This window comes from Symphodus melops, assembly GCF_947650265.1.
Source record: "Symphodus melops genome assembly, chromosome: 9".
Classification (NCBI taxonomy): Eukaryota; Metazoa; Chordata; class Actinopteri; order Labriformes; family Labridae; genus Symphodus; species Symphodus melops.
In genome coordinates this window covers 22,897,736-22,914,612 of record NC_136699.1, presented here as the reverse complement: position 1 = coordinate 22,914,612, position 16,877 = coordinate 22,897,736, and the positions used below count along the sequence as shown (strand labels likewise).

General features: G+C 40.7%; 1 protein-coding gene across 1 annotated transcript; it reads left to right on the top strand.

The window, feature by feature from the left end:
* Positions 1-30: 30 nt before the first annotated feature.
* On the top strand, positions 31-16,732 carry LOC306829451 (uncharacterized protein; the record flags this gene model as incomplete). Its single annotated transcript, XM_079352492.1, has 3 exons — positions 31-199; positions 2,542-4,038; positions 16,659-16,732. The coding sequence occupies exons 1-3, from the start codon at positions 70-72 to the stop codon at positions 16,730-16,732; spliced, it is 1,701 nt and encodes a 566-aa protein (XP_079208618.1). The 5' UTR covers positions 31-69.
* Positions 16,733-16,877: the final 145 nt, after the last annotated feature.

Genomic DNA, 16,877 nt, shown 5'->3' with positions numbered 1-16,877 from the left:
GAAAGTTGCTGCGATCTGCGTAAACTGAAAAGTTTCATCAAGCAGAGACAGACTGCAGCTGCTGACGAGATGTCTGAGCAGTTTGAAAGAACAAAGGCAGAATATGAGGAGGAAATCTGTCGTTTAAAAGAAGAACAGAAGCGACATCGCCACCTGCTGGATGCTGCTTTCAACCCTGAAGTCCGCTTACACAGATTAGGTTTGTATTTGTATTTTTTGTGCCTATTCATTTCCAGTCAAAGGTGAACATTTCTTCCACTAATGATGGTATCGAAGCTTAGTCCAATACTATGCTTCTGATGTTTTGTTTAACTCCCAGGAGGGACCCGGATGACATTTACACACAGAACTTACTTTTGTACAGGTCACTCCTTCCGTGACGACCGGACGCAATAGGCGTTACACGTGACTCGCTGGCGGAGGGTTTTATGGCCCACTACCACTCCCCGCTAAGTGGTTTGAGACGGACTTAATATGGCGGGCCCTCCGCGTGGACGCGCAAACGGAGGGGTAGTGGGTAGGGCTAGGGTGTAGTGGACGGTTTGAAAAAGACCCGTACTCATATAGGCTGCCTAAAGCAACCCAACAGCGACACCTAGTGACATGATAACCACAGTTCAACTCAAACATAAGAAACGGCTCTTACAGATGGGTTTCTGGCTCAGATTGTTGAACCTCATGTACACAGAAACAAAGACTGTATCGTGAACGTTGGCCTTCACATACTTGCCGTTGTTCAACGTCTGTTAGCGGAGGACAGCATTTAGTGTGTGGAGGTAGAGGAAAAGGATTTGAACCTTTTTAAAGATGAAGTCCCAAGGCAGAACAGAGCACAAGTTATAATGTACACATCAAAGGCTGGAAAAATATTTGCGTGGTGGTATCATGTGAATCTCCTCGTGTTGATCAAGTTTATTGAAGCAAAATGTTGTCTGACCCTGAAGTGACAAGCCGAGGGGAAAGGAGCTTGTCAAATAGATACCAATGTTTGTTTTGGTCTCCTTCTCCTGTAATCAGCCACAGTGGTGTTATGGCTGCCTTTTCCCTGTTGACCAAAGTCAGACAAGTTGTAGATTCAAACACGGCTCTGTGAATATCACTGTTCTTTCCACATGTTGAATCAGTGTCGGTCAGAGGAATCTCTCTGATTGGCTGTTCAGAGGTTTCATTCCATTCAGGACACAGGTTCAGGAAAGCCTTTGGTGTGGTTTCTCCTTATTTATTGACTCTACCTTTGTTTTCTTTTCCCACTAAAAGACCAAAGCCATTGTCCACTGTGGATTATGTGCGCTGTTGTGCATGTTTGTGTGGATCACGTCAGAGCATCCTGCACCATATGCACTTTATTTTCTATTTATTTTTTATTTAAACACCATGAGCGCTGGGATGCATCAGGAATAAAAAATAAAGACAATAGTGCTGCATTTCCACAGACTGTAGATTGGGCTCTATGTCTCTCTCACACACAGCGCTGTGGCACCGTAAAACAATGTACAGATTTGCTGTTTTTACGAGGCAATCCCATACAATGTAATGGTGAACAATCAGCACTTGTACCTACTACAAGTTGTTTATAAAAATGATTGTATCTGATTACAAACTTTACATATGCGGATGTGAACACAGCACTAGCCCATATATCGTTATAGCTAACACCTGTCACTCAGCAGGACGCCGGCCCTGAGTCTCTCCTCACACCACAACTTCTCTCCTGTGGCCGTTATTCCTCCTAATCCTGCCTGTTTCTGCTCTCCATTATGTCTAGCAGGTTCATAATAATCAGCAAGTGGACTATCATATGTATAGGAATACATATTTTCTTCCTCTTTATTGATGGGAGTGACACTCAGATCCATGTTTATTAATGTTAAACAGATGGGGATTCATTTGGACTCCCTTATGTTACGTCACAGTCGAATGTGGAAGTAAAGCGAGCAAACATGCTAAAACGTCTCCAGGAGACCCTGTGCTTTATTCATTTATTCATCTCTTTCACAATGGTGTTTTTAAGTCATTTCCCTAGGATTAGTTCACTGTTGTCTTTAACCTGTAATATGCGCTTTAAGAGCCAAAGAGATTACGAGGTGCATCAGTGTTTTCATTAAACATTAAAGGAATCCTTTTTTGTCGTAATTTTTCTTCAGTCTCATTTTGTAAAATAAATTGTGAAGGAATCGTATGGTGAACCCAGTATGGTGAATCGTATTGTAAGCTGAATGTATCGTTACATCCCCACTGTGCACCGAATCGATTGAATCTTTGCTCAACCAATCAAAGCATCGATGTGGAGTGATGGATCCTTGAACCCCGAGGTCCCTTCATTACAGAAAAGATGACACTTTTCATTTGATGTAAAACCATACACTGCTTACTTATTGATTCCTGACACCACTATGAGCTTTCTGTCACTCGCTGCCTTGAAGTGCAGTGACTCCACCCACTGGGACATCTCGTGCATACCCTCTATAAAGCAGTGCTATCAGTGGTTTAATCTGATTGGGAAATTCAGGTTTGTATAACTGTATGTGACTTTTTTCACAGATGTGCAGCAGCTGGTGGTGAGTAGAGACTTGGTTTCCCCTGAGCAGCAGGAACTGAGGCCTAGACCGGACCAGAACGACCCACCAAACTCAGCACAAATTAAAGATGAAGAGGAGGGACTCTGGGGCAGACAGGAAGAAGAGCAGCTTCAAGGGCCAGAGGAGTTCATCAGCATGTTAGCATTCAAACTCATCCCCGTGAAGAAGGAAGAAGAAGATGAACAGAAACCTCAGTCCTCACAGCTCCATGAAAACCAAACTGAAGAGAGCAGAGACTCACAGCATATGAAAACAGAAGCTGTTGGAGAGGACTGTGGAGGACCTGAACCAGGCAGAGACTTGAATCCAGACAGTCATTTACAGCCAGTTACTCCGGACAAAGCTTCACACATTTTTGGATCTGAGACGGATGACAGTGGTGATTGGGAGGAGAGTGATGAACCTCAGGAAGGTTTAAAACTTGTGCCAAACAAAGACACAGCAGTTACCCCTGACAGCACTTCACACTCTGAATCAAAGGCAGGTGACACAAGTTGGGTTTCAGAGGGGGGCAGAAATCCTCAGGAAGATTTAAACCCTGTGCAAAACAAAGACGTACCTGTGAGTAATGTGGTATGTAATACAGGTAAAATATCACTCAGCTCCTCTGAATCTGCTTCAAATTTTGGACAAAAGAAACTCAGCGGTTCACTTTGTAAAAAAAGTTTTTCTTGTAGATCAGATGTTGTTAAACACATGAGGACTCACACAGGGGAGAAACCCTTCAAGTGTCCAGTTTGTGGTAAAAGATTTACTCTAAATGGAAATGTAAAACGCCACTTGGCAGTTCACACAGGAGAGAAACCATTTAGTTGTTCAGTTTGTGGTAAAAGATTTACACAAAATGGAGATCTAAAACGCCACTTGGCAGTTCACTCAGAAGAGAAACCATTTAGTTGTTCATTTTGTTGTAAAGGATTTACACTAAATAGAAATCTAAAAAGCCACTTAGCGGTTCACTCAGGAGAGAAACCATTTAGTTGTTCAGTTTGTGGTAAAAGATTTAAACAAAATAGAACTCTAAAACTCCACTTGGCAGTTCACACAGGAGAGAAACCATTTAGTTGTTCAGTTTGTTGTAAAAGATTTACACTAAATAGAAATCTAAAACGCCACTTAGCGGTTCACTCAGGAGAGAAACCATTTAGTTGTTCAGTTTGTGGTAAAAGATTTAAACAAAATGGAGCTCTAAAACTCCACTTGGCAGTTCACACAGGAGAGAAACCATTTAGTTGTTCAGTTTGTGGTAAAAGATATACACAAAATGGAGATCTAAAATGCCACTTGGCAGTTCACACAGGAGAGAAACCATTTAGTTGTTCAGTTTGTGGTAAAAGATTTACACTAAATAGAAATCTAAAACGCCACTTAGCGGTTCACTCAGGAGAGAAACCATTTAGTTGTTCAGTTTGTGGTAAAAGATTTACACTAAATAGAGATCTAAAATGCCACTTGACAGGTCACTCAGGAGAGAAACCATTTAGTTGTTCAGTTTGTGGTAAAAGATTTACACTAAATAGCAATCTAAAACGCCACTTAGCGGTTCACTCAGGAGAGAAACCATTTAGTTGTTCAGTTTGTGGTAAAAGATTTACACGAATTGAAAACCTGAAATGCCACTTGGCAATTCACACAGGGAATTAAACAAAAAGGGGGGGGGGCAGTATGTCAACATTTCCTAGATTTTTTTTTCTCAGCCTTTTCTAATTTCCGATACCGATATCACTGATACCGATATATGCAGGCTTTTTACATCAAAACTGTTAGGTAACAACAATATAAAATATCTCCTGTGGAATTAACACATTATGCTAGAGCTGAAACGATTCCTCGAATAACTCGAATAATTCGATTACAAAAATTCATCGAGGAATTTTCGCTGCCTCGAAGCTTCGTTAAGTTTTTTGGTTTTTTTGCGTCATCAAAACTTTGGTATGAGTATAAAACACGTCTAATGTAGCTGCAGCTACCTGCTCCTCTCTCTGACACAGCGCTAACGCGCACACGGACACACACGCGCACACACGCGAGCGCGGCGTGCCCCTTTTAACTTTTAGTCAGCACACAGTTGATCCGTGATCCATACGACCCAGTCAGGAACACGTGATCTGGTCAAACGGTCGGCTTTTCTCCGTTCACTCTCTCCGTGTTTGCAGCTAACATAACGATAGCAACGTCCTCTCACAGTCTCTGTCATAGACGCGTCTATGGTCTCTGTAGTCTGTGAGCGCGCTGAATGCACGCGCTGCAGGAGCAGACAGAGATGCACTTTTAACAATATACAGGCTGATTATATTAAATGTCTGATGTCTTCAAAGCTAAATCAAGACAGAACTTGTTTGTGGAATAATAATTTAGCAAATATATATTTAAAGTTTCTCAATTTCCTTATCTGACATATTGATTGATTCTGTGATTGATTCAACAGAACATAATGCTTTCTCAATTAAATGTACTGTAACAGATGTGTAGGCTACACAAAACACTATTTGCTATTTCAGCCATTAAAACGTGTTTGGCCTGTATTTTTCATCTACCTGCCGCCTTGACCAGTGAATCAGAAAGTGAATTTGGGACCCTGTCAGTAATATGGTGAGCATCATCAGCAGCTGTAGAGCAGAGGTGCTTGGCTGTAACAAGGTATCCATGGTAAGTGCAAAGAAGCAGGTTTGTAGGGACGACCCAAGACGAGTTAAACCTTAATTAAGCAAAAGTATGATTTATTAGATTACTCGATTAATCGACGGGATATTCGATAGAATACTCGATTACTAAAATATTCGATAGCTGCAGCTCTACATTATGCCTAATTTTATTGTGATGCCCCACTGGATGCATATGTGAATGAAACATGGCTTTCCAAATGTACACACAGAGAAAAATAAGAGAACAACTTAAATTATGGAAAAAAGTGCCATATTTATTTAGTGTTAGAGAGAAACCTCAGCAACAAACAGCCTCAAACAACACCACAGACAATATAAAAAAAAAGGAAGAGGCATATCTTCAGTCCATTAGTTGTAAACAAACAGTCAATGAATGACTGGCCATAACTTGTCAAATAATATACTCAAAATGGGCTCAATCTCTTTTGAGAGTAACAAAATCCTCTCTCCTGATGCCTCCAGTACTCCAAAGGGCATCCTTTCTGGGGGATGGCTTCTCCTAGGTATGCATGCACCTAAAGAAAGAATAAAAAAGAGAGACAGGGAACAAATATATAATAGAATTCCTCCATTTTTTTAATAGAATTTCGATTATTTATTTTTCTTTGAAGCACTGACTGCCAAATGGTTATTGTATTCATTGTATGTAATGTATATTTTTAATGTGACGCACTCAGCACAGCAGATTAAATTTAGTTTGATGATTAAGTTAATCAATTACTCACCTGCGCTGTCTCGCTTGTAGGTGCTTGAGCTGCAACTTCATTCTCTGCAGGGATTTCTTGGTACATGTCCCGCAGGTTCATGCTTCCAGTTCGAGCCTTCTTAGGTGGGCAGTCCTGGTCCTCCCGGCCTGGGTCATCTGCACTTCCACCAGCAGCCTCTCCATTGCTGCCACATTGTTTTTTCTCAGTTGACTCTTTAAGCGACAACTGTGTGGTTTTCTTCGGTTTCGGCTGTTGCTTCTTTTCATCACTTTGCTGCGCAAATGTAGCACGCAACTCCGCGTGATTCTTCTTGACATGGGTTATTAAAATTGATGTATTAAAGGAAGACACCTTGTTTCCTCCTCGCATAACCGACGCTTTGCAGTCATTGCAAATTGCAATTGCGTAGTTGACACTTGGAAATAGTTCCAAACCACGGACACCTCATTCACCGGGTGAGCTAACTTGTTAGCCACGAGTCCAGCGTGTTGTATGTGTTGTTGTTTAACATCATCAAGCGCGCACCCATAAACGTCTCATGCTGCGTTCATGCAGACTCGGAAATTCCAATATCGGTTCCAATATCGGTTGTAAAAATCCGATACCGATATTTCCAAATATTACATTTTTAAGTCAATATCGGCCGATAATATCGACCCTCCGATATTATCGGACATCCCTAATAAAAACCCAATTAAAAGCTTACTTAACTTTAACTGTTGAAGCATTACCTTTGCCCTCAAATTAAATTAAAACAAAACATTAAAGCGTTTGACAGTGTCAGGCGTCCACTTTGTCATGAAGCTTAAACGAAAACATCAAAATGTGTTGTAGATCTTTTAAACTAGTGTTGTTGTCAACCACACTAATATGACCAACATCTGCCCGACAGCAGAGAGCTCAGAGGCAAGACCAAGACATTAAGGGAAAAAGACAGTCCATATCAAGATATTAGAAAAAAATACTAGGTTAAAGAAAATACGAAAAAAATCCTTTCTTTAATTAAAGTTTATTTCTAACTATAACAGTGACAAAAAAGGTCTCTTCAACTTGTCAGTGCAGCATTCTGTGGACCAAAAGTTGAAGTCAATTCAGGCTTTAAAGTTGAAGTTCACCGGGCAAAGCCCGCCTCAGACTTCTTTTTCAGTGCATTTGTGTAAAGTAATTAGAACTGAACACAATAAAAATTAGTAGTTATGGTATGGTTATACTATTAAGAGAGGTTAATATTTAGGAGTGAACTACGATTGACATTGACTGATATTTCCGTGTGTGTGTGTGTGTCTGTCTGTATGTTCCACACACACAGTACTCACATACACACACTCACACACAGACTCTCCACCTCTGTCCAGTTTGATCATCTCACATCATCCCTCTGTTACTTTGTCCCTCTCATACTAGCTCTCTGTTCTCCTCTCATTCATGCTCGTGTAGACACACACACACACACACACACACACACACACACACACACACACACACACCCACCCACCCACCCTGTTCACACTCTCTTTCCTGCCTGGATGAGCTCTGTCGCTTGCTTTCCTCACTCTCTCTCTGGCTCTTTCTCCCTCTGCCTGTATGAGTGATGACCTTCTCCCGCATTGGATAGGAAGGAGGATAGAAGCCATCTAAACTCTGCTACGCCCCCATTACTCAACCAGACACCCCAGTGTCAATACCCCCCCCCCCCCCCCCCCCCCCCCCCCCCACACACACACACACACACACACACACACAATCCCACTCAGCATTACACTGACTCAGTACAGCCACAACAGCATCGCATGGCTAGCAACATACAGAAAATGATTGTCCTGGCAAAAATGATCTCAGCTGGTTAAATGGTTGCTTTAAACTAATTTCGTGGTGTGAACTTTTCAGAAGTCTAACCATAAAACACGAGAGAGGACCAAGACGCCTTCTGCCTCACCCTTCTTTAACACATTGTGCAGTCAGTGTCAGGCGTCCACTTTGTCATGAAACTTAAATGAAGTGAAATGTTGTTCTCGTTGTCTATTTCGATCTTTGAGAACTGCACCTTTGTAAACACCAGGGTCGGTTAATTAGCTATGATGACTAATCCTATGGCATGAATTTTAATGATATTTTGAAAATGTTTGAAAAAAGTCTTCCAAGTCCACTATTTGTGTAAGCAAATCAGTGAAACAGGTGTCCAAATACAATTCAATTAAATGTTTAAATCATTTGGAGAACATGTCTCCTTAAAACATACATGTAAAGTGTCTTGTTGTAAATCCACTCTGAGCCTGTATTTGATCATGACTATAAACCCCTTTATTTCAGCCCTGCTCAGAACAGGCTGTTTCTGTGTCTGTAACTTTAAATATGTAAACCACCCACCTGGGGAGGGGTTACTGCCCTTTGTGATGTTATGAAGGGAAAATCAAACAGCCTGTTTGAGCACACATTTTCTGAAAAGTTAAGCAGGCAAAAGTCAGGGAGAATGGACTTTTCTCATCATTGAGGGATCTGTAGACAGATTAGGGAAACTTGTTAGTGTTAGAAAAACATAAAGTGTATGTGTGACCTTTAAATGAAACAGGTCATGTACTGTTCACTGTTTTTAAAAGTTGTTTCATGGCTCACACGATAGCAAACAATTCAAATCACATTTTTAACAATAACATTAACACACTGTTAAAACCCAAATATCAGCAAGTCAATTTAAAGTAAAAAATGCACACTTTATTACCAACCACATTTACCTGACAAGTCCATAAAAATATCTCATTTGAGATGCTACAACAGTTTGAAGGCGAGATCACTTTAAGATGCTGGTCGACACATTACTCTCCCACACTGCTGCCTTATGAAGTGGATGTGTGAAGGTTTTTTTTCAATCTTCAGATTTAACAGGCTAAACACAAGGCCTGAAAACTTGTATGGAGAAAAAAAAACTGCCAATGAGGCAAGAAAATGTTCCACGTGAAGCTTCTTAAAATAAGACATTACATCTCATTTTGAGAAACCTTACCTTTTTTTTTTTACTAGAAATTAGATAAATACACAGGGATCATCAACTAGATTTGTACGCGGCTTTTTCTTGACAGACACAATGGGGATCAAACCTAAAATATGTGCAGAGCCACATTTCATATTCAATTATTTTGGGGTTGCCTATATGTGTATATATATATATATATATATATATATATATATATATATATATATATATATTAAATGCCTTTGATAGCACAACATACTCTTGTCTCCTCACATTGTGAATTTTGTCATTGTCTGGTGGCCGGATCTGAAGCTTTGGGGGACCAGATGTGGACCACAGCTCACTGACTGAGCTAAGATTTGAGTTCTCAGCCAGCACAAACCCCTTTGAGTCCAACATTCATTCTTTTTTTCTTTTCTTTTTTTTTTTTACCTCTGGTCTTGTTTCATACAACTCCTTAAATGTTCCTGAAAGTATACATGAACTAATTTAACACTTTGTCTGTTTGGAGCTGTTTCATAAGCTGATCTGAGATGTTTCACTTAAAGGAGGAGTGTGTGACTTTTTGATTCCAGTAGATGTCGCCCCTGAGCTCCAGCATTAAACCGAAACAAACGATACCTCTGCTATTTTGAAGCGTCCTCTCCTCCAGCGACACACTCCAACCACTCTCCACTTCTTCACATGAAGGAGTTTTAAATTAGCAGGCACCATAATTAAGCTCCATTAAGTGCAAGCGGAGGAGAACTCTTCACATTGACACTGAATGACCTAAAGACACTTACGCTACATCCAAATAAGCAATGAGCATGTTCTTATTCTTAATTGTTTTATATTATTTTCCATTATTGAAACCGTTTTATAATCAAGACCGTCCCATTCATGTAAACATGATGTAAAGTCATGCTTCTCGCTCTCTGTAGAGAGTCATGACTCCGAGACATTTACAGAGGATAGACTAGATTTCTATCTGTATGGATGTGTAAAATGTTGCACATGTTTTGTGTCATTGATACAGCTGGTATTAGTGGAATAAAAGTTGGTGAAGTTTCTGTCTGTAAAAGCAAAGCAATGAACTTTAAGATGCTGAGCTGCTGAGTAGAGCTTAAGGGAAGCTGCAGAGCTGTTTGCTTATTCTCTGTATATTCACCCCTTCCAGGAACGCCTTTCTATCACACAGCTTCATTTCCCACCATTAATATACAAATAATAATTAGTGCCTCAATGGCATAGTGATTAAATTAGTTTTTAGGCCCAAGAGCTGAAATTTAAGTCAACAATAATATATCTTTTGAAACAAAAAGAGGGCATGAGCTTTGTTTTTTTCTGAACCTGCCAGCCTCGTTATTTTCTAACAGCTTTGTGCAATACAAATGAAGTTAAGTTACTTTAGCATGCCGTGCTTCATTTTATTTTTAACTTCCTAATAAATTAACGTGCTCGCACAAAGTGACTATCACTACAGTGGTATACGCAAAGTATTCAGACCCCTTTACATTCTTTGTTTCTTTGCAGCCATTTGCTAAAATCAAAAAGTTAATTTTATTTCTCATTAATGTCCACTCAGCACCCCATCTTGACAAAAAAAAAACAGAAATGTAGACATTTTTGCACATTTATTAAAAAAGAAAAACTGAAACATCACATGGTCCCAAGTATTGAGAGCCTTTGTTGTGACACTCATATTTAACGCACATGCTGTCCATTCCTTCTGATCCTCCTTGAGATGGTTCTGCTCCTGGTTCTGGTTCTGACCTTACAGCTCACAGTGCATGCCAGAGAAAATGAGAATTATGAGGTCGAAGGAACTGTCCAAAGAGCAGTCAATTGAAGAAATTTGGGACGACCAGAACTCTTCCTGGCAAACTGAGCAATCGTGGGAGAAGAGCCTTGGTGAGAGAGGTAAAGAAGAACCCAAAGATCACTGTGGCTGAGTGTGTTTGAGTTCTTCATGTTTAATGAGGCCAATCACAATGCGCTACATTGTCATAGAGGAAGGGCCCCGAGCAGATGTGACCACCCGAGCACATCTGGTACCTACACCGGCTGAATTTTTGTCTCGAGCAGAGATAGGCCATCATTACGATCACTTCCCCTGCTGTTGAAGGTCCCCACTGCCCTCAATTTCATAAAATATGACCACAGAAAGAATACAGCTGTGTGTGAGTGTTAACATGTGTGTCACGATATGAGCCGAGAGGAAACACATTCTGCTTAATTGACTTTGGTGCCTGTTTGGGACAGCATGCAGAGAATCCCATTCATTTGGATCAGAGTTATGAATCCTTGATAAGGCTAATGAACGTCATAGCTCACTTATGCTAATCAGTCTCTTGAATTAGCCTGCCACTGGAGTGGCCTATTAGTGGAGCTCAGACTGTAATGGATGGCAGACGGGTCCGCACTGCCCACAATGGGCCCACAATGGCTTGTGCGAGTGTGTGTAAGAATGAGGTTGTGTTTATGACTTCCAAATATGTTTTGTGTGTGCGCGTGTAGTTAGGCTATTTGTGGGTGCTTGCACTGAGAGTGGTTCTAATGAAGAATTAAATGTCCCAAAGTTCACAAAAAAAACTGAAAGAAAATCCTTTTAATTATGATCTTTGTCATCGAGGAGTTTGTGACGCTGCTTGTACTGTTTTTGAAGGAGGCCAGTAATACCTCTGTCTCACCACTGGGTGGCTGTAGTGTAGCATATAAACCTAAAGTACAGTCAATCAGAAGTCTCTCTGCAAACAATAGACTTCACGCTGTGAGATAACATATTCAGACACACGAGGCAGACTGGGCTCGTTTCAGTAGCCACAGTGAGTATGATTAAAAAGATGAGAAATAATTTATTTAAATGCATTCAGGATGAGACTATGAACTCTGCTTGCAGTGTATCACACCGGTCTCCTTCAGAAATTCCCAAACTCAGTGCTCCTTTGTTTCCTTGCACCCCGCTCTCATTCCTCCCCACCACTACCTTATTTTACACCACTCCTTTCTCATCTCCATGTTTCTCATCTCAAGTTGAAGCCAGGAAGCATCAAACTATATTTTGGATCGATTGTTTCATCACTCCATACAACATCACTGCTACGCCCAATTTAGCTGACACACACAATTACACACATGCACACACACACACACACACACACACACACTGATGTGCACTTGTGCTGCCTATCCCTTATGTTACCTCTGGGATGTAGCTGACAAATGACAGCGATGCTCGTCTGCCAACCCCGACTTTTTGCTCGGCAGGATGTGGTGTGTTTGCTTGTGTGCTTGTGTGCGTGTGTGCGTGTGTGTGTGTGTGTATTGTGTTGGAAACAAAAAAAATCATTGAGGGACACAGGGAGATGGAGGGGAGCATTGGCAGGAGTTTTGCTTCCTGATTGGTTGAAGTGAATATCCTGCAGAGTTATGGATTTTGTTAGAAAAAAGAGTTTGTTTCGACCGTATTGTACAGCAGACTATGAAAAACAGCAGTTTTTCCTTTTTTCCAAAGTAGAAACCGAGTCTTTTGCTAGTAATATTGGTTATTTGGCCATTTATTGATTTTTCACAGTGGGGACAGGAGCAGAAGAAAACAGCAGCGCAAAAAAATAGCAGAGAAAGAGGAGGTCTTGCTTGAGAAACTGGTAAATGGCAATTTTCTCCTTCAGCTCAATCTCCTCTTCATCATAACAATTAAAATAATCTGGCTCGCATGAGTCAGCAGTTTTTTTCTAAATTTGTCCCCACGCAGTTTAGAAAATGTATGACTCCAATTGCGAGTGTCAATGGGGTTGTTTGTTGAGCTAAGTGAAATATTTAGTTTTTTCAAGGTTAATACTGTATTATCACAATGCTTATGTTAGCCAGTAAATGGCATTATTAATGGCAGTATTACGTAAACTCAAACTAAATAAACGATATATACATCCCAATCCATCTGTGAGGAATCTTGTGTTGAATTTTTCCTCCCGTGTCTTATATGGGAATTTGACCCGTTTCTGTGTTTTCCCATACCATCCAGTGTATCTTACAGTAGGAGTATGATTCCAGTCAAACACATAGAAACTGTCTTCTACACTTCTGTAAAGCAACAGTTTCTGCTTATGGCAACTATGGCAAACTTACACAGAGGTGCTGTTGCAATCTACCATCTCTCCACGACCTGTACACCTCCAGGACCCTGAGATCGTGGCCGACCCCTCTCACCCTGCACCCACACACACATAGATTCCCCCCACATCACTACTACTTTACATTTATTTTCTTTCATGCATCCTTTGTACATTTTGTTTTTTTATTGTTCTTTATGTTTGACATTTTATAAATACTATTTCATATATTGGTAATTGCCTCTTATATTCTATTGTTGTTTTGAAAACCAAACACCAAAGAACAAGTACAAAACAGGAAGGGGTGTAAGCGTTGGCACACAGTTGGTGAGAAATGCTACATGGTTGGAGGGCCCCCAATGAATTTTTGCCTGGGGCCCCATTAGACTGGTGAATCACTACTGAACTTACACTATGTGTCATTTTGGGGGTCTTAATCAGCTGTGTGGTGCCTAAAGAAGTAGGTGTACTCTAAACGTTTGAAGTGGTTCTTCTAACAGAGTTAAAACGGTCTCTATTATGTACAGTGACATGTAAGCCTACCATTGCATAGCAACTAGAGAAAGAGTGTGGGGGTCATCTCTTCACCAGCCGAGGAACAAAAATTGCAACATACTGAATATTGTCAGCCAATCAGTTGTGTTCATCAGAGGGGATTTAGAAGTGGGTATACCCTGCCCTGCACTCCAACACTGGTCTTATCAGACAAGCAAATGAAATAATCTACTAGTTTTCCTCCAACTAACAGAATAAGCTGCTCGGCATAGGCCTCATAGAGATTTGTGAAAAAAGCAGAGAATATGGACGTTCTCTATGTTGTGTCTTAGTAATTCAAAAGTTGACAACCACATAGTGCGAATGTTCTTCATAAGCGAGTTGTTTTGCGATAATATCAAACGTGAACTCCATTGACTGAGCACAGATTCCTCCTGCAACGATTATGATAATGCAGACATATTTCACACCTGACAGGAGGAAGGGGGCAGTGAATTACCAAGTTTCGCAGATGTTTCCGATGGTGCTCTATCACTATCCATTTTGAGCTTCTTTCTTCCGCCTCTTGCCCCAATGACAGATGGGATTGGCTCTAACCTCCCACCAAGCTGAACGGGAAAAGTGGTATAGATAAAGGATGGATGGGTAACTAGTTACAAACTTCAAACAAAAATAATGATCCCTTTCGTGATACCGAGAAAGCCACATTTGGAAAATATTACTCCTCTTTTGTTTCAAAAAAGAAAGACAGCATTTTTAATGTCTTCATTGATATCTTAAAATAGTCGGTTCATTAGCCATAAAAATGCTAAACCCTGGTGGATGCTTCTCAGCAGCTGGCTGTCAAGTCATTTGAGCACTCTACGGAATTGTGGGAAACCCCTTTTTATTGTTGATAATTGAACAACGTTTACCCTGAAGTATATTTATCATCTCTGGTGAACTTGTCACTTATCACCTGTTAATATCTCATTATAGAAATGTCTGGAGAGATGCAAAGGCTTCTATCATCACAACAGATTTTTTCCCTGCTGAACTGAGATTCACCTTGCTTGCAAAAATGAAATTCTGGTTGGTGGAAATACAGAGTCCAAACTCCCTGAAGGGTCTGCTTAATTTTGGTGAGGTAGTGCCGGGGTCAAAACCAATGGTAGAGTCTCTACACAAACGGAAGGGGGAGGGGCCGAGGGGGAGAAGTGAGGTGATGGTAGGGAAAGAAGAGAGGTGATGGTAGGGAAAGAAGAGAGGTAGAGGAGGGATGACAAATTGTGAGGGAGAGGTGAGGGACAAAATCAATTCACCTAGAAACCTGAATAAATGTGCATCTTCATAGAAAATGACAAGCATCAAGCGGTGTGGACTCTCAAATGGTCAAGACGTCTAAATAACGACTGCAGCTATGGAGGAATGGGGTGAAAGAGGAGAGAAGTCAAGGCAACTGCAGCAGAGATCAGGAAGAAACAGATGCTTTAATTAGCAGCCAGAGAAATGCCCACAGCTGCGTGTGTGTGTGTGTGTGTGTGTGTGTGTATGTGTGTGTCTATGTGTGTGTATGTGCCTGCGTGCGTGTGTTTGATGGCTTTAATTAGTTGAGGAGTAAGATGAAACACCGAGGCAAATCAACAAAGTGGCATCTCTATAAAGGTTAACAACCAGCTACCTTCATCTCTCCCTCTCTCCTCTGTTCCCATTCTTTCTTCTCTCATCCTTTCCTCCTGAGTGTTCATAGTGGAGTAGAGAAACAGCAGAGAGAAAGCTGGAATAAGATTGAGGTAGTAGAGACACACAAGACATAATTTACTTTAAACAAACCAGTAGTTTAAAGAGCAATCAGCCTTATTAGCTCCAAACACACAGGCACAAACACACACACACACACATACACCCTTAAAAACAAGTATGGAATTCAAAGTCGATGACTTTAAAATAAGGGCATGTTTTTCGAAGGAATTCAAATTGCTTTCTGGCCTCCAGTAACAAGAGAGAGCTTTCGTTTCAAGCCTGTCTCACTGTACAGATTACAGGTAGAAGAACAGAGATTACTGTCAAACTGAAATTGAGTGTCTAGTTTCTGATGTCTTCCCTGCAGCCTGAATCACCAAAGAGTTTTTCCCCCCCCCCTTTCTACTTCACTGCAAGCCGAGGGTTGATTTAAGATTATTAAGGTAGGGAAAAAAAGAGACTGATGGGACAATTATCAGATAGGATGATGTGTGGATGTGTTCAGTCTGCTGAGCCTGTTGCCCAGAGACAAGAGACAGGGCGACAGGAAGTCAAAGATTTGTGTTTGTTGGATCCTGGTAGCTGTGAGTCATTAAACTTTGTTACGTCAAACCCCACTGCCTTTTCTGATTGGTTGTTGTTCTTTGTTTTTCAACTTTCCAGATAATTTAGCTTCTATTTCCTGTGGTTACAAAGAAAACCAATTTGTAGTGATGTCCAATTTTGCTCCAACTGTTATTTTACGCCATGTCCCTTTGAACTTGAGCAGCTCAGTGTGAAAAAAACTCCAATTCATTTAAATGATAATGATGGGGAAATTCTAGATTCTAGATGATTCAGGTTTGATATCTTATTCAGTTTTGATAACAGCAAAGAATGTGTTGTTACTGAACATGGCTTTCAGCATGGATGGGACTGAAATTAAAACGCAGAAGTAGCCTTTTTAAAGGTGACCTGTGTATTTTGCTGACCCCCCAAATGCTGGAATCACCTAACTAAACACAGGCAAAGTTTCAGATCGCAAACGTATGTAGGAGTAATCCCAGGATTAGTCTGCAGAAGGCAATAAATCAACAACAGTTTCGCTATATGAAACCACGAAATTCACAAGACAGCTTCAAGTCGCTACGTACAGTAAGCTGTTGAAACCTCTTACTTGGGCTTTCTTCTCCCCTGGCAGCGCTGCAGCGTTCTGCTCCAGAAAGATGTTGACCATAAATCAAAGAAAAGTGGTGGGGGTGGTAGGGGTCTTAAAGAGACAGCAGCTAAAACGAAACAGTCAGGCAGAGGATAAAATGAGTCAACCAGTATTTGATAGTTAAGTGGTTTTTAGAGCTATCAAACGTGGTATGCCGTATACTGCATACTACCTTCAAAAGTAGTAATTTTTATGACTGCCAGTCGCTGTTTTTTTTTTTTTGCAGTATGCCAGACCAAGCTTAAGCTTAAGCTCGTTAACTGTGAACAACGCAACACGGAGCATCCACTTATGATCTGAAAAAGCTGACAAGCGATTCATTTAGATTTTCATTATGAAGAGAATCAAAAAAGATAATTGACAATATTTTTGTGTGGTTTGGTCTGAATTTGATAATTTCCGCTGTTATGAAGGCCAAAGGACAAAACTTTTCGCAGGTCTGCCT